The sequence below is a fragment of the Aphelocoma coerulescens genome, assembly GCF_041296385.1.
Source record: "Aphelocoma coerulescens isolate FSJ_1873_10779 chromosome Z unlocalized genomic scaffold, UR_Acoe_1.0 ChrZ, whole genome shotgun sequence".
In the NCBI taxonomy this organism is placed as follows: Eukaryota; Metazoa; Chordata; class Aves; order Passeriformes; family Corvidae; genus Aphelocoma; species Aphelocoma coerulescens.
The window spans coordinates 39,552,900-39,578,510 of record NW_027184085.1 but is presented as its reverse complement, the minus strand read 5'-3'; the positions used below and the strand labels follow the sequence as shown (position 1 = coordinate 39,578,510).

General features: G+C 38.9%; 2 protein-coding genes across 3 annotated transcripts in view; one reads left to right on the top strand and one right to left on the bottom strand.

The window, feature by feature from the left end:
• The window catches only part of CDC14B (cell division cycle 14B), a 52,931-nt gene extending 49,824 nt beyond the window's left edge, over positions 1-3,107 (top strand). Inside the window, exon 13 of the mRNA XM_069001151.1 lies at positions 2,379-3,107. Within this exon, the coding sequence (XP_068857252.1) occupies positions 2,379-2,544 (166 nt within the window). The 3' untranslated portion in view covers positions 2,545-3,107. The remainder of the gene's footprint in view (positions 1-2,378) is intronic.
• HABP4 (hyaluronan binding protein 4) lies at positions 1,642-25,611 on the bottom strand. Of its 2 annotated transcripts, XM_069001152.1 has the most exons (8): positions 25,128-25,611; positions 14,620-14,767; positions 13,582-13,743; positions 13,313-13,384; positions 11,486-11,569; positions 4,887-5,055; positions 3,185-3,367; positions 1,642-2,179 (listed from the first exon to the last, which is right to left on the bottom strand). In XM_069001152.1, the coding sequence occupies exons 1-8, from the start codon at positions 25,411-25,413 to the stop codon at positions 2,123-2,125; spliced, it is 1,161 nt and encodes a 386-aa protein (XP_068857253.1). In that variant the 5' UTR covers positions 25,414-25,611; the 3' UTR covers positions 1,642-2,122. The 2 variants fall into 2 exon arrangements, with proteins under 2 accessions (XP_068857253.1, XP_068857254.1); XM_069001153.1 differs by lacking the exon at positions 13,313-13,384.

Genomic DNA, 25,611 nt, shown 5'->3' with positions numbered 1-25,611 from the left:
GGTTTGAAAGGCAGATGATCAATTAGAAGATTATTAGAGGAATAAACAGTAACTTTGCAACAGCAGGACGGAGACTAAAAAATGAAAATCTCAGCCTTCCCAGAGAACATTCAGAACTAAACCAAACACATTGCAGCAGATTGATCCCAGTAGCACAGCATAGCAAAGATTAACATTTTTAGTAGAAGAAGGGAGGGTTACTTTTAAGTACATGACCACTTTTCATAGCGAAAAGGGGTCTTAGTAGAAGAGAAAGCTACATTCAAAACATGACAGGAAACGGAAGCCCTGCAAGGAAGCTCTCCACATCTATGCACACACTCACTCTGGCAAGTAAAAATATAAACAAAAATTCAGACACATTCTTCCCTGTCCAATGGGAAAATGGGAACAGGAAGGGAAGAACAAGCAAAATATTCCAAGAATCCCACTGACAAAAATCACTTTCACATTCATTAAATTGCCATTTTTGGCAGAAACAAACAACACCTGTAAAAAGGGCAGCAGCAGGTAAATCTTAAACTGCAATGATGTCAAGTAACACCCTGTGACTACAAAGTGAAGGAGTCATGCATTATTTCATCCAGTTCAGTTACTCAAATAGCAGCAGCATGGGTTCCCTTAACACCAGCACTTTGCTTTTGCACTTCTTCCTAATACAAGTCAGAGCATCTCTATGCCACTAAGATGAACTACTCATGGAATACAAAATCTCATGTTATAGCAAATTGTCATATAAGTAATTTAACAATGCAAGAAAAAATCCTTTGGGCTGAACTACTCTGCAGACCATCTGTTTGGAGCATATAGAAAAGAGTCTTTCTAGGATGACTACACCCTATCTGAGCAAAGCCTTGTAAGTGAGAAAAGTCTTTTAAGATTCCGAGCACTCTTAGAGCTTACTCCAAAGCAAAACTTTTTTTTCTTTTAAGTTTCATCCACTGTTTGCTTCCAAAGGAGACTGCTTAGAAGTGAGGCACAGAACTGGAAAAAGTGAAAGGTTTATATTCATCTGCTTTCCCAGTAAATTGAAAGAATGTATTCAAGTTGAGCAGGCATTTGAAGACTCCTGTGAGGCTGGACAGCTACTTCCAAAATGTCCAGTGTGCTTGTCCTCTCATTTATTTCTGTCATCACCTCTGGCACCATTTTCTTGTTTCTCTCAGATCCCCCACAATGGCTCTCAGTGTCCCCTTGGACAGGAAACAAGTTAGAAAATCTCACTCAAGTATGTTAAAGCTGCAATGAAAGAACATTGCACCTCATCCCCAATATCACAAACTTCTTGGTAAGGCATGAAACATTTTAGTTCATAGTTGCTCCTGCTAAAATTAAAAGCTTCCTTAATAATTTAGTTCTGGTTTTAGATCAAAATTATTATTTTACTTTTTCTTCAAAGTAATTAGACTATATCTTGTTCGTGAAGTAGGACTTATGGTTAGGTGTCAATTCAAAGCATCTGTGCTGCCTTGATTTTAAAGATCACTTCCACTTAGAGAGATGTTCACTCTTTTTGGTGAGTACTGATTGCTATTTAGGGTTTGGGTTTTTTCTCCCCTTTTTTTTACCCCAGAGTACATCCAAATAGCAAAAGCCTCCACCTACCACTCGGACTTCTTAAAATAATACCTCAAACCCAAACCAATGTGCACTTTTCTTTATTTGCCAAACCCTGAAGAACTGCAACTTGTGACTGCCTGAAATATACACTTCACGCAAAAAAACCCCAGCTTTCAAATGTACAGTGAAATTGAGTCCCAGTTGTAGATCGTGTTGTACAGTTTACATTTCACCATGGTGTCATGGAGAACTTGATATAATCTCTATATATACATTTTTAAACACTCTTCCCTTTAACTTCACTTGAAGCCTAGTAGGGAAGTACTGTAAGCCTTCCCATAGGTTTCACAATTGGAGGCAGACACTGGAACCTGTGACAGGATCCCAGTCCACCCATATTTCTAGAACCCAACTCTATTAGCAGAGAGCTGCAATCATTCCACACCAAACATCCAAACAACTTTCCAGAAGGGAAACAGACTTCCTCAATCTACACCAGCATAGAACTGGTCTCTTCATAGTTACAAAGCGACTTTGAGATACCACCATTCAGGGTGGTTCTTCAAGCTAAAGCTGGAAAATCCTCAGGATCATCAGGATTTGGAGCAACAAGCTGCACCTATGAAGTAAGAAGTTTTATAAAAATGAATGCATTTCAAAAGTATCTCTCAGCTATGTATATGTATTTTACCCTCAAAAGGGTTCATTCTTATACTCAAATGCTACTCTACTACCAAATGCTATTTCTACTCAAATTGTATCCATCACTATCACACACATTTATCTCAGAACTTATGACTACTGTAATTTTTTTTCAGTGTGAATGTATTTATAATGCTGCCTGGAGAAGACCAGAAGGTCACAAGTTCTGCAGCACTGAATGAAGAAAAAAGTAAAGCAGTCTTAAGCAAAATACTGCATATTTTTAGAAGTACCATTACTGTATTTTTACATTCTAGAACTACTGAATGTATTGGATTGTAGTTTTAATCTCTCTGATCTGTTACCATAAAGAACCTTTTTCTTCCAGATGAAACAAATGCATCAACTCTTCCATATTATTCTGAAAGTTCCTGGTCTTAAACCATTTTAATCACAGTAAAGCTTCTGTTAGTATGAAGAATAAAGATGCCATTTTCCAGTGTGCCAATGTTTTTTTTTTCCCCCAAAGATAAGTGGAAGTTTTTTATAATGGTTATATTGAACTCATGAATCATTCTCATAGATTTACTGATCTCACTGTCAGTAATCAAAGTATTACTGTATCATACTGAAATTTTTCAAAGAGATACAAGCCTTCAGTTATTTTAATTATTTCCCAGTTTCTATCAAAACTCATTGCAGAAAAAAAATCCTCATTGCATCCCTTCCTCTAGTTACCATCAGTAATCAGACCTTTCGAAATGTGTTCCGAGTTGTGAGCCTGAATCAGTATTTAATTTCAAGTAATATAATATAGGCCAGGAACTCAAGCAGGACAACATACTATGAGACAGGAATGAAAAACAAGTCTGTCACTACAGAAATCAAAATTCCACACAGAAAGGGGCAGGACACACACAAACACCACCAGTAACAGAAAAAAAAACCCAAGAAACAGCAACAAAACCATAAAATCTATTACCACTACTTCTGGTCGAGGTCCTGTCTCTTCAGGTCTTCTGCCACGACCACGACCACCTCGTGCTCCTCTTGATCCACGGCCAGGGCGAGGAAGACTCCCAAAATTAATATCCAGCTGGGAAGTTATATCATTCACTGGTTTTCGAAAGACATGAGAATCATCTTCAAAGTCTTCTTTTTGCAACTAAAAAGAATATCTGGTTAAAGCCTACAGTTTCCATGTATGAGCTTCTCACTTCCCAGATACACATGCACACTTATAGACTAAGCATCATATGAACCAAGGCAGCATCTGAAGCACACGACAAGCCTTAACTTGCACAGGATTTTAACATAGATGAGGTAATTGCAGCTTCCCAGATGCCTGGGATAGTTCTTTGTTGGCTCAGAGATTCCTGGCAACAAAAGCTTCTGTACTGACTCCATAATACGGAAGAGGTTTTTCAGAAATGTAATCTAGGAGGTTTTCAAAGGGACTAGAGAGTCAGACCTATGGTACTTACTCCTACAGTTATCTCCAAATAATGGTTAAAAGGCCATACCAAAGCTACCTAACCGATGTATTCATCTACATGCCTGCAGCTATGAGATTACTGTTTTAACTGTATTTTCCTAATAGCTAGTCAATGTCAGACTATTTCCCAGCATAACTTTAATGGGGACTGTAGTTATGACAAAGTATATGTTAACTCATCCTTTACAATGATCACTTATTCAGTGTCTAATTCAGAGATTTCACTTGCCTGTGTTACACAGTTCCTGTACCTCCTGTTCTGTGTTCATTTTAACAAGGTCTCTTGATACTACCAAAAGAGAAACTTCACAGGCAAGAGGAACAGAAACTTGTATGTACTCTTCACACAGCTGTGTCCTCTCTTTGGAGCTTGTGGAAGGTATTCTCCCCGCCCTTACCACTGCCTCTCTCAGAAAAGAAAGAGGGGTTAACAGCAACTCTGACCTTAAAAGTTTCACTAAAAAGAATGCAGACACAATGACCTAAAGTGATTAAGCAAGGTTTGATGCTAATATTATAACTAGAGAAAAGATGTATATTCATAAATGCATGTAGACTTCAAGAATCAAAATTCCATCATGCCAGACTATATGCACATACTTTTGTGACCCCCAAAATCTGAAACCTAAGTAAGTTAGAATCTGAAAGAAGCTTCCCCTCTCTCCTCAGAACTAGTAGTTCTCCCTGAAATTTCAATCTAAGCAGTATCATGGAATAAAATCTAGGGGAAGTGGGGAGGGGGTGCACACTACAGCACCACAAGCTCTCCAGGGATAGTTCTAAGAAACAGGACCCAAAGAAACCACACTCCAAAAAAAAATTCATATTTCCAAGTGCACACTGAGATACATGCAAATGTATACTGGCTAGTAAGCTAAACAGTTTCACAAACCAAGTTTTTCTAGCAGCATTACCAGAGACTTATACAGGTGGCAGCAGCTGAGCCATAAGGTAGAACAACCTGATATATTACATATTTGCATAGAAAATAGGGGTGGTGATCTGAGACAAAAAGCTGGAACACACAATTTAAAGCCAGTTTTGGGGCACATTATTACAGTGATAAAGCTTAGATACTATTTTCTTGCCTATTCAGATTACACTAAAACTAGTAGAAAAAACCAGAGAGAGTTTCCTAACCCTGGGCAAAAAGGAGAGTTTACAACAGAATTCCTGAGGCAGCGCTTACATTGTCACTGTATTTTGACTTGTGAATCACCACTGCTTTGGAAGGAACAGTGGATTCTGGCTTCCGGATATTGAATTCAGGCTTTGGTCGATTCCGTTGCTGAAGATTTTTCCACTCATCTAACGTCATTTCTTGAACCACTTCTTCCATTGGCTCTCCTTCAGCAACTCTAGAAGTTCACAGGTTTTAAAGTAAAAAAACATTAGGTTGCAACATTCCAGGACAAACAAGAATACTCATCTCCAAGTAAGGATACTAAACAAAACATTTAGAATGTTTCTCACCAAATTGCTATCATGAATTTCACTTACTCCCCACAGTAACTTTGTGTGTGATAGTTTTACATCAATGTAACTTAAGAGTATATATTTATGTACTGTTTGAAATTAGTCATATGAACAAATGCTGTCTGCAGCCTCTTGTATTAGTACTCATCCAGTATCATCCTGAATTCAAGTACTTAGATTCTAGACAAAATCATTCTGCCTTTTGATCTGGCATATTCTTAACCCTACAGTTTAATAGTGGATCTACCCAGCAAATACCGCCATACTGAAAAAAAAGGCACACAGCAGTTTTAAAACACCCCAGTTGCATGGTTTCATTGCCTTGTACTGCACAATGATAATATGAGATGAATTTGTGTTTCAGTGTAGCTTTCAGTCATCAAAAAGATAAGATGATCAGACCATGCCATCTTCCAGGTCATTAACATTTTCTTTGTGTATTTCACAAGATGCTTCCTTGAATTTTTTTGTCAGATGTAGTAACAGACAAGCAGACAGTATTTATCACTTGGCAAAACCAGATTAATCCGGATTAAATGAAAATGATTATCACATTTTCATTTGTCATTAAGTGCAATAACAGTATGTCCTAGAAAAATATATTAAATGTCAGAGGCTGCCTTGCATATTTTGAACTGTAAAGACAGAAGGTTTTTTGTCTGTAAGATACACAGAGATACGACAAGATACATAAGCAAAAAAACCTTCTTTTCCACTCATCACTGCTTGAGTACTCTTCTGCCACTTTTCTGATGCTGATCATGACAGGCCTACCCAGGACCAGCAGCTATTAGAACACTGCAGGTGTACACTTAATGATACCCACAGAAAGCCATTTCCTACTAACCAGCATCACATACAGGGAGCACAACTTACTCCATCACCATAACCATCTGCTGCATAAACAAGTCAAATACCATCACCTACAGGAAAACCCACACTGATTACTCCAAGACACTTGAGAAACCATTTCTCTCCTCACACAGAAAACTACTATGCATTACAACAGCAGTTGAAGTTGGCCAAGTATTTCCCTAACAATGACTTTTCTGGAAAGCCCTCTCATTAGAACCTGTCTACTGGGAGAGTTATGGATTTGGTTTTCCTCATTCAGTCATAGTTCCACAGTCCTACAAAATAATTATGATTTCTCCAATGTAAATATACACTCTATTAGGTGCAAGTAGGAAATTTTTTATCCTGGGAAGATGCAGAGTCAAATGACAATCAGTGACTGTATTTTGTTTTTAAAGTTATACAAGCAGCCCATTGGATTACACACATTTGTTGGGACTGTTCTGTACATTATAGGACTAACTTATATAGGAACAGGCCTGGCCCCTCTTCTTACCTGATCTTGCAGCAAAGCATTCATGTTTCTTGCCAGCCAAAAATTAGACAGTATTTTTCTGAACACCCAGGACGACTATGAACACTATGGCAGCCCTTAATTTTGGTTCTAGGATTAACACAGTTCTAAATTCACAGAAGAGTAACAAATACTGTAGTCCTGTACTACATGCCTGCTCTCTGACATGCCTTTATGCCCTGTTATTTTGACAATTCCAGCTTTATCAACCAGAAATTCAAGGTTAAAAGACTGGTTAGCAGTCGTAGTTCCACGCCCATTACAATCTGTTTAATTTTTTTCTAAGCCACTATTCTCAGTAAATTGCATATCTGAACTTTAGGAAGTCTTTTTTCCGCCTCTCCCATGAAGTTTTTACCACATTACAGAGACAATGTTTTAGTCCTCGGCAAGAGCTGTAGAAAGATACAGAACTGATTGCAAAAAGTACTTGAGAACTAACTATTAATATCTTAATTTGCAAAAGAAAACCAAGAATGCAAGTGGGAGTTTAACAGTGTAAAGTAATATTTACTCCATTTTCTGTGGCACAAATATTGCACAAAAGAAGGGCAATAGTGCAAACATTCAATAATACTGAACGGCTGACTAGTGGTATGAGATGCTAAAACAACCCAGTGATTTGAGAACAAGCAACCAAAACAACAATCACCAGAAAGTCCCAAGAACAACTAGAAATACGTACACCCAGACAAAAGTATCAGCCACCCAAATACAGAAAGAACCACTAAGAAGGCAGGAGCTCTGAAGGAGGGACCCCAACTCCCCAGACTGCGCAGAAGCATCGCAGTCAAGTATCCGTTCTTTCCTCAACATCATACTGTGTATGATAAGGAGCCACAGCAACAGTTTTGTTTGGAACAGATGTTATTACTGGTAGGGTGGAACTAATCTCAACTAAATAATGTCTTCTGTGTGGGAACAGGTGAGAAGTCCACAATAGCACTGCAAGGCAGAAGTCTAAAGCAGATGTACATGTGAAGCCTTTAAAGATGCACAAAGGAAATATACATAATGCCAAAAAAATAAAAAAATTTGCATATCCATGACATTAAGGCAAGACATCCAGGAGGAAAAAAGCCCTAACATAGCAGTTTCTATTTCCTAAGTATTAGAAAGACCATCAGGGGACCTTGAAATCTCTATTAGCAGAGTACATTGAAGTCAACTAGACAGGTCTGAGAAGGAACAATTAAAATTGGTCATGCCTTGGGTCAGAAAGACCCTTTTCAGGTCTAAATTGCTATGATCATAAGATGACATGAGGACACTTGACCACACAGCAACCTGACCTCTCAAAAAGCAAACAGAGCTATTGCTTTGAAAAGTACACATGTATCAAAAACACCCACTTGCCAGTTCCAAAGGAAATACTTGTGGATTTACACTGCAAATATTTGGTTTTTTCAACTTCAAAATATGGTTTTGATTTTTACTGCAAAGGATGATTTTAACTGCTAGGTTATTAGCAGTACAAATTTGTTTTAGGATGTCAAGCCTCCCAAGGGGAAACACCTATGAGTGAGGCACAGCAACAGAAATCTGCATATCACATTTTGGACAGAAACTCAATTGCAGCAAGTTATTTTGGGCACCAAGCCAGCATGGAAGTGCATTCTGTGCATTACTTTCTACCTTCTAACCTTACACAATTTTAGTAACTGCTTGGTGTGCATTTTCATTAATCAAATTAATAAGTTTCTTGGCACACCAGCAATTATGCTTACAAAACACTGCCAGACAACTAAGCACAACCTCTGGATGTGAACAAACTGAATTCACAATGAAAGTCCTACCAAATCACCAAATGAGAGCCTTCAGTAATGGTTCCTACTGCTTCAGTGTTTTCAATGGATGACCATAACCCTTTAACTATGCCTTGATTACTGTGCATGTAGTAAACAAAATACATTTTCTTTTTACCAGAAGAAAGGCAGATGGAAAGGAATGCCACTTAGCTCAGATATTCAGCTATTATTTCCGTATCTTTAGAAATAATGACAGCAGATCTCTCTCAGATCAGTTTTTGTATTATTCAGCTACACAAAGCAAATGCTTAGCCAGCTTTTATCAAAAAGTCAATGACATGAAGCTTTCCCACTAAACATTACTTACAAGAGCATTATCATCAGATATAGAAAAATTTATAAAGTTAAACAAGGTAAGACCAAACAACAATTATACAAACTTACTATGGAAGAAAAACACTGAATCAAGTACTTATGAAGCTCTGGCCTGATCTATGAACAGCTTTATGTCACCATTAAACAACAACAGTGTCCAACCAGCACAAACAAAAAAACAATAAACAACCAAACAACAACAAAACAAACAAATTAGATAAACAGCTAAAAAAAATCTTGAAGATAAATTGTTAAAGCTTCCTATTATATAACCAAAATGATACATAGCTCCACCAAAAAGGAAGACTATTATGTGAGGAAAAAAAGTGAGAAAACCCCACAGATTAAATAAAAGTTCTGCAAATACCTTTAGGAACAGGAATTGATTAGCCCATGTGCTGTACTGAATAAAAACAAAATATCTACCAATTTGAATTGGTCAACACAGTCCATTGTTTGGACCGTGAAGAAAAGTTTAAAAAGTTCAACAGAAGGCAGCTGTGAGGAAAGTTTATACTTCTGCACTACCTGTGTATTTTATACAGGGTTAAGGTTAGGTTTTGCTTTTGCAGCAAACAACCCCCTACTGGTAGCATGCAGTTTGGGATGATATAACTAGAGATAAACATTGTTGATACACTCAAGAAAATTTGAGGATATGGGAATAAACAACTCAATTTATATTATACAAGTATTAAAGAAACTCTTATCCTGCAATACTCTGCAAATAGAAGCTCAGGAATGGCAAAACAGAGTCCTAAAGACAAGACCCTGTAAGTTACAGAAGCCCATAGAACGTCTTTTCCAGAGCTACACAGAAATTAGCCAGTACCGTGTCAGAAAGCTATATACCATCGTCATGCTAGCCAGGTTAATTCCCAACTTCCAAGATTACAATTTTTTACTCGTAATTTTAAATGGAAACACAAGAAGAAAGAGAATGAGAGAAGAAACAAACCCAAGTCTTCAATTGCTTTCTCAATGCAAGCACACAACTGCAATAAAGCAATAGAAAATGAGTGGTTTCCTTGCAGTCACTGCATTTTAGTGTCAAAACAAGAAAGAACCTAGCAGCAGCCCAAGCAAACACACAACCCTTTATAATATTGAGGCTGTAGCAAAAGCACAAGGTAGCCTAATTTGTGTTACCTGGACAGCAGGGGCAACCTAAGCAGTAAGACCTTTAAATACATCCTGAAGCCTGAACACCATATCCTACCAGCTTTTGCTTTTAAACACTAAACAACAATTCCATCTTGTTAAGGTGTATGCCATACAACCATCCCTAATGACCTAGGCACTAGGGATTCACACAGTTGTCTCCTATTTTAAAATACAGGGGTCACCAAGGTAAGTGCAATGAGATATTTGTAACTCATGTTTCGTATATAGATTTGTAACCCTTTAGGACAGTGTTTATTGCACTGAAAAGAGCACACAGTGAACAATTTTGTACTTGTAGGTTACTTGTTTTTTTTGAAACATTTTAATTTCAGCAGACTATTTCTAAATTAATCTTTTTTAAAAAAACACAAACAGGAGTAAAATCTCCAGAAAGGCTCCCAGTCTGACTGAACACCTAGTGCTCTCAAAGGAAGATGAAAGAATTAAAGATAACTGTCAGATTCTGCCAGAGGCCTTTTCCAATGTATATACTTCTCATGCCTTAAGCTCTACAAGGAACCGATATTGAGACATAGCGACAAAGAGCTTGAATTGAAGTAGAAACAAGTACAAGTGTGAAACAAGTAAAGGTACCAACAACTGACAAAATAATTTTTTTTTAAAAAGCTGAATAACTGTTCTCATATTCAGAGAATACAGTGCATTTTTGACAGTTTTCCTACACTGCCCATCTGATTTAAGTTAACCTAAAATAATTTTTTCAGTCATAAGTCATTCAAAGACAGATTTCTCTATGTGTATACACCTTTAGCTATACCTTAAAAGCTAACCTAAAATTAAAAGAATCAAAGCTGTATTAGCTGAACTTCTTACAGGGTTAAACAGACTGAACATATAAAACAGGTTTTGTAGTCTAGTTAGCTTTATAATTAAGAAATGAACCCATATCACTAATATCTGGAGCTGCATTGTGATGTAAAAAAGGCTTCACAGCAACAGAAGAGGTTGACGTACTGCACTGACCATCTTTCACTCATCTCACATGCTATTTAATTATTCTTTAAGTCTCTTACTTGGACAAGACTGCCCAGTTATTTTTCTTAAGCCAGTGTTCATTTATTTGCTATGACACTGATTAGAATGAAAGCCAGAAGACGAGGGACAGATTTCTCTCTCAATTTCTCTACTTCTAAGGCTCACTGCATTTCCAGAAAGTTTTTCCAGGTTCTGCCATGGCCTCTCATGAATAGATGATATCTCCATGATATTAGTGACTGATGAATACAAACTTAGTATCTCAGTGTATTTTCAATGTGTTTGTATGATTGTATGGCCAATACCTTTGAAAACCTTTTCTCAGAGAACGTCAAAATGCATCGTAGTTTTTACAAATTAGACAAGTTAAAAAGGTAAAACATAATACGTAGCTCCTCCTTAAATTATCACCGAATCTTAGGAAGTTAAGCATCACTGTGCAATTAAATGCAACCTCCAATTGTATAAATCAAGCTTTAGTCTGAATTAGGGACATGTTTTCCATACTCGCACATACAAGACAAAGCTTTTCTATTTTTAAATACATGCACTAGCAAAACTTTACACTTCACACTTCAAGTGTGCCCCTCAATACAAGTACATCAGTAAGAGTTAATGGTTTCCTTTGCATTTAGAAAGAAAATATTTGTCTGACTGTACTTGCTCAGAGGCTCTCCTTCAGATGTCCCTGGCTGTTCAGGAGTTTCCACGGTCTCCTCCATAGGTGCAGTCTGTTCTGTCCCACTAAAACAGTAAGCAAACAAAACACACACAAAAAAAACAAAACAAAACCACAGTCTTCATGAGTCACACTGGAAAAAAAACCAAATCAATACATCACTTCTTTTTCCAGAATTCCTTAGTAAGGACAGAAAAAAAAAGGAAAACTCGATTTCATCATAAGCAGAAGGATGTACTAAGTGACAAGCCAAGCAACTAACAAAATGAGAAATATTAGGAAAATACAACTTCTATTTCCTTCAAACAAAAAAAGTGAAAAGCATGTATGCAGATGAAATAGTTTAATCATGAATACTAATCATTACACTGTAACACTGATGTTCAGGTTTGCCTTTTTGCTTCTTTTAAAGAATTAAAGTTTGTATTTTCTGTAACATGGATTTTAATTCACTGTCAAATGACAGCAGTAACTTATTTTCATTCCACTAGCAGGCATACATATTTAAAATTGACACCTGTTAGCTTCAATGCATAATTAGCACAATTAGGGCACAAACATGCTTTTAGAATCGTTCAGAGAGCTTTAATTTTATGTCACTTCTACCACATCACAAGCAAACACTGATATACGGTCTGATGCTACTGAACTGAAAAACAAACCACCAAACCTTAACTAGGGAGAAAATATATAAGGGCCAATAAATACCTTGCAAGTTTATGCAGCCTTCCCTGATATCCTACAGAAGATAGTTTTCTGCTAGCTAGTTTTGTACTATCACTTCAGAACTATGTTAACCTAGCCAATCCTTTGAAAAGCCAGAGTACCTAACCAATCTACTCCTAATGTGAAATTCTGTAGAACGGAGAGAAGTTAGTAAAACCTTTCAGAAGAATTTCGAATATCAAGACCCAAAAATTCTTACACATCAAGGCTGTATTTTTCAAACTTTTAGCATGCTTGTCTGAATCCACTAAGTTTTAAAACTTAGATTTTATTTTAGAATAAAATTTTATTTTAAAAACATTTTTGTCAATGAATGTGTATGTGGGCCAAGATATTTGCTGTAAGTTCAAAGCACTGCCTTTTCTCCATCCTTTATCAGCCTTCAATTAAAGAGTTCTAGAGGTATATGAGAATAAAAGTTACTGGAAAGAGTAACATATTGCTAGGTGCAGAGAATGGACAAAAGCCATCATAATCAGTGAGGTTTTACAAATATGAACAGAAACCAGTACCACTAAGAGATATACAGAATTGAATGGAAAATTACTGATTTTTTTTCAACTTGAAGTGGCCATTAATCACTTTATGCTACTGATTTTCCTAGCACTTTAAAATGTACTTCAGTGGTACAGTCAGCTAAATATTACCTTCAGAGCCACACTGAATTGTACTACGGTTTTGCAATTTAGAAATTATCTGTAAAGCTCGAGAAAAAAAGACTGGACTTTAAGCCCACTAACAGAGTTTGAATCTTATAATCAGCATTTTGGAGCAATTTCATTCAATACCAGAGTCCCACTTACTTGACTATTGAGAAAAGTAATAACTTATTTCCATCAACTCAGCTCCAGTCAAAAGATTCTGGCAGTCTTAAGTGAACAACCATCATCATGCCTTTGCTTCAATTTAATCTCACCATCACGAAGGAGCCAAGTTAAAAAACTGTAAAATTACATTAATTATGACAATAATAGAAAGCGATGCTTATAAATCTCAAAATGGACACGAAACAGATGAAAATGATGATCCAAGGTAGGCCACAGAAAAATATGCTCTATGATGGGCACAAGTGTATGATGTACCTCGTATCATCTTTAACTGTTCTGCAGTTGCGAGCTCCACCTCCACCCTTTTTGTCATCTGCTTTCACTCCTCTAGAGAGGAAAACAATTCTGTGAGTTTTAGAGGTTTTTTTCCTTTTTTTTTAGGACCTATAACTAAAACCAGTGTTGACTTTTTGCCAGCCAACCAGGATATACTAGAAGAGAACAGAATACCTAAAATACAGTACTGCAGTGCTGACTATTATTTATTTGTATACCAAGTGAGAAACAGCACACAGAACACTTACATTTTATCATTCCCACTTTGTCTTTCAAGCTCCCGTTTTCCTCTTTGGTCAAAGCCATTGAAACTTCTATTTAATCCACCACCTCTTCCTCTACCTCGCATTACACCTCTTCCTCCACCACGACCTCTTATTGGTCTTTCATAGTCTAATCTTTCCACTGGTCTAAAAAGAAGATAATTAGTCAGATTTTTGTTTTTATAGAACAGTTAACAAGAAGGAAAACAATAATATTACTATATTTCTGCAGCTGGGGGACACATCAGTACATAACAGCTACTGCACAATTTTTAGAGTGCATCTTTATGCAGCACACACTACAGCTGTTTTAGCTTCATCATAAAAATGGACAAACTGAATTCTGGAGGAATTATTACAGCAAACAGGAACAGAAATATCAGCTGTTATTAACACTGAAAACATTACAGATATTAAAGAAAACACTATAAAACTGTCAAATCTTCACAACTTCATCATGCAATAGCTCCACCATCTAAACCCAGATTTATATGCAACTGCTAAAAATTTCAGACAACTTGTTAAATACCAACTGTTGTAGTGGAAAGTAAGAACAGCCACACTCTGAAGCAATAAAGGTTTAGGTGGAATTTTCTAGTACTTATGAAGAAAGCAAAATCAATATGCGTTCGCTGTCCAAGCAGTAAGTTCCAACTTGGAACTTCCCCCGTGTCCTGCAAAGCTTGGTATGTGAGCTCAGAAACAAATATTATAAATGTGCTGCTGACTAGAGGGTGCATTTTCAGATCTTTTCATTTTTCAGTTTTGCCTTATATTTCTAACATTCAACAAAAATGCTCCAATTCAACCCCCAAGGAAGCTGAAACCACAGCTCTGACAGGCATGAAGTAAGTAGCCTTGTAACAAACCTGCACACTAATAAATGCAACCATGCCTTCAAGTCACGTCTGGCTACTACATCTTTTTTAACAATGTGAACATTCCCTTCCCACCCTCCTGTAGATACTCAGCGGGGGGGGGGGGGGGGGGGGTGGGCCTTAGTTCTCCCTGCATGATACATACCGTTCCACTGTGAATTCCACTTGTCTTTGTGCTCCATAGGGACGGTATTCCCTGAAAGATGGTCTCCATTCAGTTTTGTCTTGTTTCGCCTCCGTGCCTCTGTTACTGACTCCTTGTTGCTCTCCCCGCCTGGGTGCTCGCTTCGGGCCTACACAAACACACACGGATTACTGACAGCTCAATAGCAACACAGCCACAGTTACCAAACTACTGACTGAAGTGAGGTGATTACACCTTACAGCGTTCAGATTTACTGTCTCCAATCCCAAATCCACTAAAATATTAAAAGCCCTTATAGCTAATGTTGCCAGACACTGTTGGTTGAAAGACAAATACTTATTTTCCCTTCTGTATTGACGAATCTGCAAAATGCTATGGGTTTTGATATAGGTCCAAGATTTCCAGAAAAGATAATCTAAAGAAAAATCTCATTTTGCTCACAAGTCACAGAAAAGGAGAAAAAAAACCTCCCTTTTCTCTCATGGTTTCAAGGATCTTAAAAGTGTAATACAGGATGAGTTGGAGAAGCTCCAGTGGAAAAGACTAATTGAAAGCTGCAGAAGCAATGAAAGTGAGGGAAAGAGAAGGACCCCTTTCAGACAGGTGTTTATGGTGAAACAACACACCTCCTGCCAGATGAGCTCAATTTAGAAGTCTAAGCCTCCAGCTTCTCTAAGCTCATGGCCATGGTAGCGAACAAGCAGGGCAGGGTCACCTCCTCACACTGCTGTTCTATGATGGAAAGGACCATTTGCCAACACTAAAGGTCACCGAGTTCAGGTGGCAGAGACCCAAGCAGTAAGCAGAAAGACTTCAACACCACTAATTCTAGAACATAAACATATTCCAAGAGAAAATATATTTAAGCTTTTTAGAGTTTTGTTCAGCCATTGTTGAGGTTGAGGAGGATTGGGCTGGAAAGAATGAATGGAACAAAATTGTGCATTATAATAGAATAAATTGAGGTTTTCCACTCAACCTGCATACATCTAGCATAAGATTAAGGTTCTTAATGTGCTTCCTTTCCCATTTTCCCAAATTCTGCACTCTACCTGGGACAAAGTTCTCCAGAAGCAAGCAAGGCTTTTTGACTGCTAGGCCTCTATATTTAAACCAACACCTTTTTCAGCCAATAGTGTAAGTCAATCGAGCACAGAACAGAAAGACTGGTCTCAAACAAAACTGAGCTACTGTTTCCACAAGAAGTATCTGTGGAACACTGAGCAGATAACTGAACTCGGTTTAGTGGACAAATTACCGTCCTGGCTACTGTGCCTCTGCTGCTAGCAGAGAGAAAAAAGGCTACTTTATGTCACAATATTAAAATGCAAATTAATTCACAGACCCATTGAAATGCCCATATAAGAAGATTTCTGATCAAAGCTTAGGTGCTGAGAATGAAGTCAAACACCGTTCCTAAAGAGAAAGCTTCAAAGAACTATCCATTTGGTGAATAAGTAGCAAGTAAAGATTTTTGTTATGCGGTAAGGATGGTCGTATTTGTGTAGAGAAGATAGTTTTATTTGTTGTGCAGAAGCAACTCCAGCTTTGCTTTTCTTTAAACTACAAACCACTTGACACAATGCATTCCAGTAATTCTCTCTTCTCAAGGTTTGGAGTTACTCTATTCTTAAAGCAGTGAGCATATCTGCATTACTCAAATTATGATGTAATCTCTGAACAAAGGACAACTTTTGAAATCAGTTTCTGAGTAAGCTTTTCAAATCAGGAGGCTTTAACACAAAGCAAAATTATAAAAGATACAGAATTGTACACACTGTCGGGAAACATCTGCTCTACACACATCTCAACTACACTACCAACTATACAATTGTTAATTCCAAACTGGAATCTTGCTGTGGAAAAAAATGACTACTATTTCTGACTTCATTTTAGTCTTTTTGTTTGGATCTGAATGCACAACTGAATGCAACAGAAGACTATGTTTTTTTATTAACTTTTGATCCTTTCATTGGCTATCAGAAGCATCAGTTATTCCAAATAGATTCCTTTGGCCAGAATGCAGTAGTCAGAGACACCCATCCCCACATACTCAGTATTAACCTCAATTTCACCACAAAATTCTAAGAGATCCTTAGAACTTGCAAAACAATGCCCAAAAAAAGAAGATGAAGAAGTAATTTTAAAAATATAGTGTCTGGTTCTATTACCCAGTACCTCTTAGAAGTACTTCAGAACACACCTCCTTGCCATATATGTCAGTGTATTACATGTCAGCAGCACTGAGCACACTGGACAAAGTAGTCTGTTCTATTCCAACTTCAGTGCTGGGCTATTTCACTTTGATTTAACAGGTGGCTCTAATACTGCAGATGGATTTTAAACACTAGAAAAACTATTTTATACAGGTAATAACTGCCACATAAACATCTTTAACTGGTTTGACAAACCAGTCAATCCAGAAGTAGTGGATTAAAGCAGTATGCAGCATCTGTACCTCTCTAGCAGGACAAGTCACCCTCAGGGCAGGAGTTTGTGTGACCTGCTTGTGAATCAGTTCAAAAACCAGCCCAACTTTCAGCTCTGCATCTACGTAAGTTCAAACCAAACTGGAGCTTGGCAGCAGTGATAGCATAAGCTATACAATTTTAATCCTCTGCTATGTGTACGTCCTAACACAGACTCAGTTTAATTTACAGAGCTTTAAGGGCCACCTACTCTTCGAGAACAAAAAAACAAGGCAATAAAAATCAAGACAAAGCAGCAATCTTGTATATCACTGACATAGTAAGTTAAAGAACTGGGCTATGTCTACTGGAGGCCTTACAAACAATTCTGAAAACTGAAGATCACTCTTTCACTCTTTTACCTAGTTTAATCTCTCTTTAAATTGGTTGTTTTTTTTTTTTTGTGTCTTAAAATTACATCTGTAATCTGTATTCACCTGAATGTGTGTCCCACGATTTTCCACATCACCACAGCTTCTCTGGCAGGTTACTGCAACAGCCCAGTCTGTTGGCTAAGTTGCCTGTCACTTTACTTTCTCAACTGAGGAATCAGGAAAGAAATCTGATGCTTAAAGTGTTTCAACAGACCCAGTTTATTTTTTTCCTAGAAGAAGCAGCTGAGCTATTATTAGAGGGAAAGAATCTATATACTAAAATTACCAGTACTACTAGAACTACACAGTGCTAAAGAAAAAAAGCTCAGTTTTACAAGACATCTAAATCATACAGACCAAACATACTTAAGTAGTTTTCACTTTCCCCACAATACTACTTTACTATTAGTTCTGCTAACACCGCAGCACTTAGATAAGAAGACTTTCTAGAGAAGTATTTTTAATAAGTATGTACACAGAACTTGCAACTGGAAAAGCAGAACTTGTATTTTTAAGAACTGCATTGCTTGGTTTGCCAGACACTGGCTATCTCTGTACTAACAGATGGATTTAAAACAATGCAGCAAAATCCAGCTGCCTTTCCAGTGCTGTCTAGCTCTCAGCAAGTTTCTCTATCCATACCATCTATCCTCAAACAAGTGACACTTTTGCTTGGAAAGAGGTATTTCTCTGTGTTTTGTGGCTCTTCACTGGCCCCTACTGAGTGAGCGTGCTCTCGCCTTTTTTAAATTTTAAAATTTTTTTTATAAAGCCTTGGCTTTAGACAACCACAAGGAGTCCAGCTTGCAACTGCTATCAGTGAGTATAAGCTAAAGTAGAAACCTTGTTGTTTCTCCCACTCCCTAGTGTAAGGGGCATTAGGATGTGAGGGTGGCAGCTGGCATGCAATTCACAAGCTGAGGGTGGTAACTGCCTCCAAAGAGCAAATGGGAATAAGAGTGTTTGTGGAAGGCTCACATTGACAGAAGACTCCTTAGCATACAAAGAGACCTCTTACAGGCCCAAGATAGAGAATTATATTTGTTCCCTGAATGGACAGACCTAATCATTATGGGAAGGAGTGTGATCACCAAAAGCTTACAAAAGGAACTAAAAATACCAGAAATACTGAAAACCATAGCCACGAAGCTGTGGAGTAAAATCAGCATTGATGTAGAACTGATAGCTTGGGCTTAATCCATAAACAAAACAAAAAAACCAAACAATTCCCCCCCAAAAAACCAACAAACAAACAAAAAAACACCCAACAAAACAAACAGAAAAAACACAAAAAACCCCACCCCCCCCGAAAAACTAATAACAAACCAAAAAACAATAAAATAAAACAAAACAAAAACCACAAACAAACACCAAAAAAAAACCAAAGGAAGGAAACCCTCACCAGCTTTGAAATACTATCCTTCTTCCCAGTATACTTCAAAAGGACAAAGTAGACCCAAAATAGGTCCAAGGCTATGGTAGAAATACCTTGACCGAACAAACCAACAAAGAAAACAACTGTAAGGATTTTTTTAGGAACAGTACTGATGACTCCCAACTAGCAGGGCTAGGGCAGTTAAGTAAACCATTGCAAGAAGTTATGAAGGCAGAGGAAGTGGAATTGGAGTCCGGAGAAAGAAGGGATATTCCAAGCTGTAAAAGGAACATTGGTTCTAGGTCACATAACTGTGTGTGTAACACAAAGTGAAACTGACTCTTAAACAACATGCTACAGAAACATTGTCCCCTCTAAACACCAATAGTTCTGAATTTTAGATCATTAATTTATTTACTATTACTTTAAAAGCATGTCACGTTTGGAATTTAGCAACTTTACTATTTGCTCCTTCCAACTGTGAGCCACAGCATGACTGTTACAAGGTGTTTCATTCCAGCCAGCCATGGACAGACCTGTAAAATCAGCCTCTAGAGACCTCAGATCTTATACTGTTCACCAGTGGATCTTCATACTATATAAATGGAAAACAACACAGAGGCTATGTATTGGTGAGAAACTTTGAGGCACTTGAAACTGAACCTCTACACCCTTGGTGATAGCCCAAGAGGCCAAAGTAATTGAATTAGCAAGAGCAGCCTGGTGGTGATGTGACCAGCAAGTGACTATTTATACTGATTCTTAATATGCTTTTGGAGTGTGTCATGCAATGGGTATGCTATGGAAAGAATGAGAGTCCCTCGCTTCAGCAGAAAATAGTATTTCTGATGGATTTTAAATCCAAATTCTGTTGGTAGCCGTTAAGCTTTCAAGGGAAATTTCTGTAGTACACTCTCCACCTCATACAAAAGGCTGCAACAAAATGCAAAAAATAAAGTAAAATAAAATTACTCAAACTTGTAGTCAGGTAGGTTTAGAATGTAAGTTTAGGAAGCAGTATACTTTGAGATATAATGCAATATTGGGAAATATCCCTCACCAACATCTAGGGTTGTCATGAACAGGACTAGTAATACCCAGGACCAGCCTCTTGGAGATCAGTGGTTCACCCAGTGTGCTAAATAAATGCAAAAAAAGCTTTGACGAAAAAAACCCACATGTTCAATGGGGTTACTGCAGTATTCATTAAGGTAGTTTCACAAAAGTCCAAATAGAACCTAAATGGAAATGGTCATATACTGTCCTACTGTGCACTTATTTTGCTGTTAAAGCTTTAGGATATTATGCCTGTTACTTGTAATAACACTGTATTTGACATTATGGATAGCAGTTAAATGCTTTGAAAGACTTCATGAGTTCTTTCTGACATAATAGTGGGAAAGCTTAATAAAAACAAAGGGATGACTGTTGTAGAGTGGGTTTAGTTAGCTGAATTCTTTTAACTGGATTCTTTTATCTAAGTAGTTTTGCTTAGCACAAGCAGACAAAGTGCTGAAGCTTTAGGCCACAAGCTGCAAACTTTCACCTTGAAATGCTGAATAAGTCTTGTACTACTGTTTAGCTACAATGAAGGGAGGCTCTGAGACCAGTGCAAACTAGAAGATTGAGAAGTCATGGCTATCATCAGAAGCTGCAACCCATACAGATAAAAAAAGCTACAGAGACAAAATGTGACAACAAACAAAAAGACCCCAAAACAAAAATCACCATCAGAGTAAGAGGTGCACGCAAGATGTGTGAAGTGTACAAAGAATAGGTGCATAGGTTGTAAGGGTATAAAATCCCAGGTATATCTTTGTTCTGGGTCCCTCTGATGAGGCACCTAGCTTGAGCTGTCCCTACTGCAGTACCACACAATTATTAATGTTTTTTTCCCCAGAAACTGGATGTCTGAGACTCAGCTGTGGGACACCTAGGGTGAATAAACTTCTTTAACAACTTATACACCGGCAACTAATCTTCCTTTACAACAAAACTTCATAACTGGAAATAGTGAAAGGCAATTCACACACTCAGGCTCTTATTTTGCTAAATTTCAGACTGTAGCAGAATTATGACTCCGAAAACAATCTTACTTTCTCCCCTTTAAATGTGTCGGTCCATGTGATTCTAATACCAACTTCAAACAATTAATCGTGTGAATTAAAGCATGGCTAATTACACAATTTGCAGAAGACTAACAGAGTGTTCCAGAATATTAAAAAAAGGCTTCAGCTATTGCAAGCAACACACCAAAGAGACACACGAAGTTAGACTCTGTCCTGTGGCATTTTGTTTTCATGGGTGCCAGTACTCGCTGAATTACAGAATTGCCTACCACAGCTTCCCTCTAGACAATCCTTATGACACTGTAGTTGAAAGAATACTATTGAGATAAACAATTTTAAAATAAGAAAATTACAGGCAGTCTAAGATAAAATTCCATAGAAACTTTCCATGCCATCTTAAAACCACAGCTACAAACTCAAAAAACCCAGTATTCAGGAACTATATATAAATGTTACCAGAGTCATCGTATGTACATGAAAGAAGAAAACCTTTTACAAGTATTAGCAACAAAGGTTTAGAGATTTCAAAAGAACAGAGAGTATTACTGCATGATCAACAAATTTAATTTTCCTGGACCGGTAAAGAATGCAAGCTCTGCAACTGGGCCTTTTGAATAAAGAGCTGGCAAATGCAGTTTGGTCACTGCGGTAAGAATGAACCGAGTTAACATCAAGTGGTACAATTACAAGAGCTGCAATACCTACAACCAGCCTTTACCCAAATCCTCAGCTAATACAGCCTACAAATCACAAAGCAACAGTCAGTAGAAGAGAAAATACACACGTTTTAGGTCAAAAGTACCAGTTTTGGTAGACAATGAAATAGGAGTCAATTTTCTCCATAAAAAACAAAGCTTAAAAGGTTGTCTCCTTACAGTTGTGTAATTTCGTAATAAATAGTTTTGATTCTACAGGTCAAAGTATTGCATTATCTGATAAAGTCCTCTCAGGAGGTTTGCTTCAAATTGAAAATACCTCCAGAAATTTAGTAAAAACTGCTCTGAAAAATGCAGTGAAGAACTATCTTTAAAAAATAGCTAACTTACAGAACTTTGTGACTAAACCTTCCAAACATTAAAACATAATACCACAAAAAATCTGACTACTGTAAAACTTCTTACAATGCAAGATAGAACAGTAGATGTGCATTGAGTCTTCCTAAAGACCCTTTTTTACAGATTTAATATGCTCAAGAAATAATACTAGAATTAAACAACAATCATTAAACTTAACAAGACTTTTTGTAGCCCAAACAAGCAAACATCCTAGTAATTAGATAAAACAGACTGGAGGAGTCCAAAGGAGGATTACGAAGATGATCAGACTGCAGAACGTCCAAAAGAAGGCTGTGAAGGTTATGAAAAGGCTGGTGAGACTGCCATACGAGGAAAGACTGAAGGAGCCATCTCTCTTCTCCCTGGACAAGGCTTCATATAAGTCACATCACAGCACCTCAAGTACCTGAAAGGCTACAACGATGAAGGTTCTCTTGACAAGGAGCCCCGTGGAGGTAAGAGGCTAAAGTGCAGGCAAGTCGCACAAGAAGAGATTTCATATGTGTTAGGAACTTCTTTCTGGTGCTACCTTTCACTGAAACAACCTTCTCAGGGTTAAGCCCCCATCACAGAAAGTTTTCAAAATGAAACTGGACAAGGTAGCAGATGATCTTCCAGGCTGCCTTTCCTAGGAAAAGTCGGACCAGACCATCCTTTGAGATCCCTTCCAACATGGGCCTTTCAACCCTGTTCTGTGATGAGATGATTCCAAGAACACTAGTATAATACAGTGAATTCCATCATTTCAACCATAATAGCACCAGAATCTGATTCTGCTATTCAGATGGGTTTACATGCTAGTCTATACTGTTTAATTACTAATAAGGGGAATGAAGTTAGTGGTAGTTATGTGCAAAATCACAGCAAAAAAAAATCAGAAGTTTAGCAATTAGTTTAACAATTTAGTAATTTTAATCACTATTATTTATTTCCCCAAACAGAGGTGCACTCTTCTAGTAACACATCCATTATTAGAAGCTTTATACCAAACTGAGGGGGTACAAGGACATTCCACAGAGGTTGGTCATTCTCAGTTGCTAAGTTGATAGCCCCCTGAATATTACATAAAATCCGGAAGTTTTCTGGTTGAACCCTATGTAACAAATCAACTTTGCATGGCCCAAATAAAGAGCTGACCCCCTCCCTTCCAAAAAACCACAAGATTTTTCTCTCAACACGCCATTTGCTTAACATTTGTCAGCTACACCAGTTACACCATCACTACCCTAACTCAGAGGTTCAGAGCAGACTTGCTAAGACATTCAAAGGAGGAACACACAGTCAAGACCAAGTCTTGACTATCCACATTGGTTTAGCATCTTATGCACTGTACTTTTACAGTCCTTCCTAACAAGCCCAAGACAAACACACAAAATTCAGAACAGATGCTATGTTTAAAGAAGAAAGTGCATGTTTAAATATAGAAGAGAAATAACTGTTCTTACAACAGATCTTAATGCCCTTTCACTAAGGGTACTGTAGTCAGCAGTCTTGTCTCCATTTTAAATTAGCAGGAAATTGAAACAAGGTGCACATGCCCGTTGTCTCTGTATGAGAAAACAGATTTCTTAACACCAAGGTTGCAGAGAATAGTCAAAGACACTCCACAGGGTATTGTATTGCCACAGAATTAAGATACGTATAGGCAAGCAGGAGGTAACGGATGGTCTTCACATACTACCACACTCCTGGTAGTTTACTGATAACCACCAGTTTTTGCTCAAGAAGTTTTTCATCAGAACTTGAGACTTTGCTGTTCATTGAGCAGACTCATTCAACTTCTGTTGATAACCACAGTAAAGTACCTTTAAATAAAATAAGCTGTTACAGTCTGAGTATTGGTCTTAAGGGAAGTGATCTCTGACAAAGTCACATAACTGCAGAGAAACCTCAAAACGACTAGTTTCATATAACTGCCCAAAAAGACAGTGACAACTTGTTGATATCTTCCTCTACAAAGGTGCTCATTATCTGGCACATATTTAGCATTGAAAGGCTCTCTGCTCTACAAACTGCTACAACTGCATCAACTAACTGCTTCTGGGAAGAGTGTAAGCCTAAGCAATAGAAATGGTAGCACTGGCAACAACTTGAGAGAGAAACAACCCCGATTCAAAGGCCTTTTCCTAGGGCATTAAAACACACAGTATAATTACTGTGAGTTTAACAGGAGCTTTTACTAGAGGAAGAAAATATCATAATAATAGATTACATGTTAGGCTTCATTGCTGCACTGGAGAACAGGAATTTACAACTCAAGAGGGTGAAACCAGAATCTTCTGTGCAGAGATTCTCAATACTTGGAAACAATCCGCCAGTTCTCAGATACTTTAGATACTGAATCCAGTAACCTGAAGCTCAATACCGGTAAGTCGTAACAATGAGACCCACAAAGAGTCCTCCAAATGCAAGGAGCTATAGCCCAGCAAAGCCTCCAGCTGCAAAGAGGACTGTGACAGACATGTTGGTATTAAAGCCAACTGACTCCCTATCTCCTCAAGAATTATTACACGTCAAAACCCAGCAGCTGACCATTCCTGAAGACCGTGCTGAAGAGTTACCCCAAGAAATAAGGTTTAATTCAAAGGCTGGTGCACCAATACAAGCTTGAGGCAAAATAAGCAGATTCCTGGACGCGTTAGAACCCTGAAGACACTGAAAGGCCAGAAAACACAGATACCGAGAAATCACGCCTGGAAACTTCAGGCACTGAAGGATACGGCCCAGAGTGACAAGCCATAAAAGACCGCAACAGGGCTGCTAAACCGGCATGGAAGCTATAGGTGCTGCAGCGTAGGTCTTAATGCTCTTGCACTTGTCTCTTGGGGATATTGCTGAAGTTTTCATTTACACATCCAAAGGCCTCCTAGGCTGGTAGTGCTCCGCAACATCGTGTCGGGACCGTGCCCAGGCATCACTGTTTTCTCTTAAGGGGACCTTGAGGTGCGTTCACCACGACAACCCCACCAGGAACCGGGTTTTCTCAGCCCTGCTATGACACCGCTACCCACGCCACACCGGGGCTGCCAAGAGGCCGGTGAAGCGCGGAGCCCGCGGCCGCCCACGCCGCGCCGCAGGGCCCGCACCGGGCACCGCACCGCCGGGCACCTCCTTCCCAAAACCGGCCGCCGGTCCTGCCCGCCCCCGCCAGGGCGCTGCCCGTGTACCTGGCTGCGGCGGCGCCGCGGGCGCAGGGGAGCTCTCCGGCTGCCTCCGCTCCTTCTGGGTCTCCCTCCTGCCACCGCCAGCCCGGCCGCCGGGCACGGCTCTCCTGGAGGCGGCCGCCACCTCGTCGCGCTTCTTCCGCTGCTGCTGACGGCGCTCGGCCTCGCGCAGGATGTCGAAGGGGTCCGACTCATCGTCCAGGAGCTGGTAGAAGCGATTGGCGACGGAACACCCGAAGTTCTCCTGCATGACGGCAGCCACCGGGCTGCCCACCAGCCCCGTCATCATCCGCGCGGCCGCCTCTCCTCCCCCGACCACCCCTGCCCGCGTTCCGGCGGCCGTCGCCCCCGGCCGAGGCTGCCGCACGGAGCCGAAACAACGCGCACGCCGTGTGAGAGCGGCAGCGGCGGGGACCGGCTCCCCCGCCGCCCCAGCGCTCGCGGCCGCCGCCCCTTCCGCAGCCCCGCCCCGAGCCGAGCCGCGACA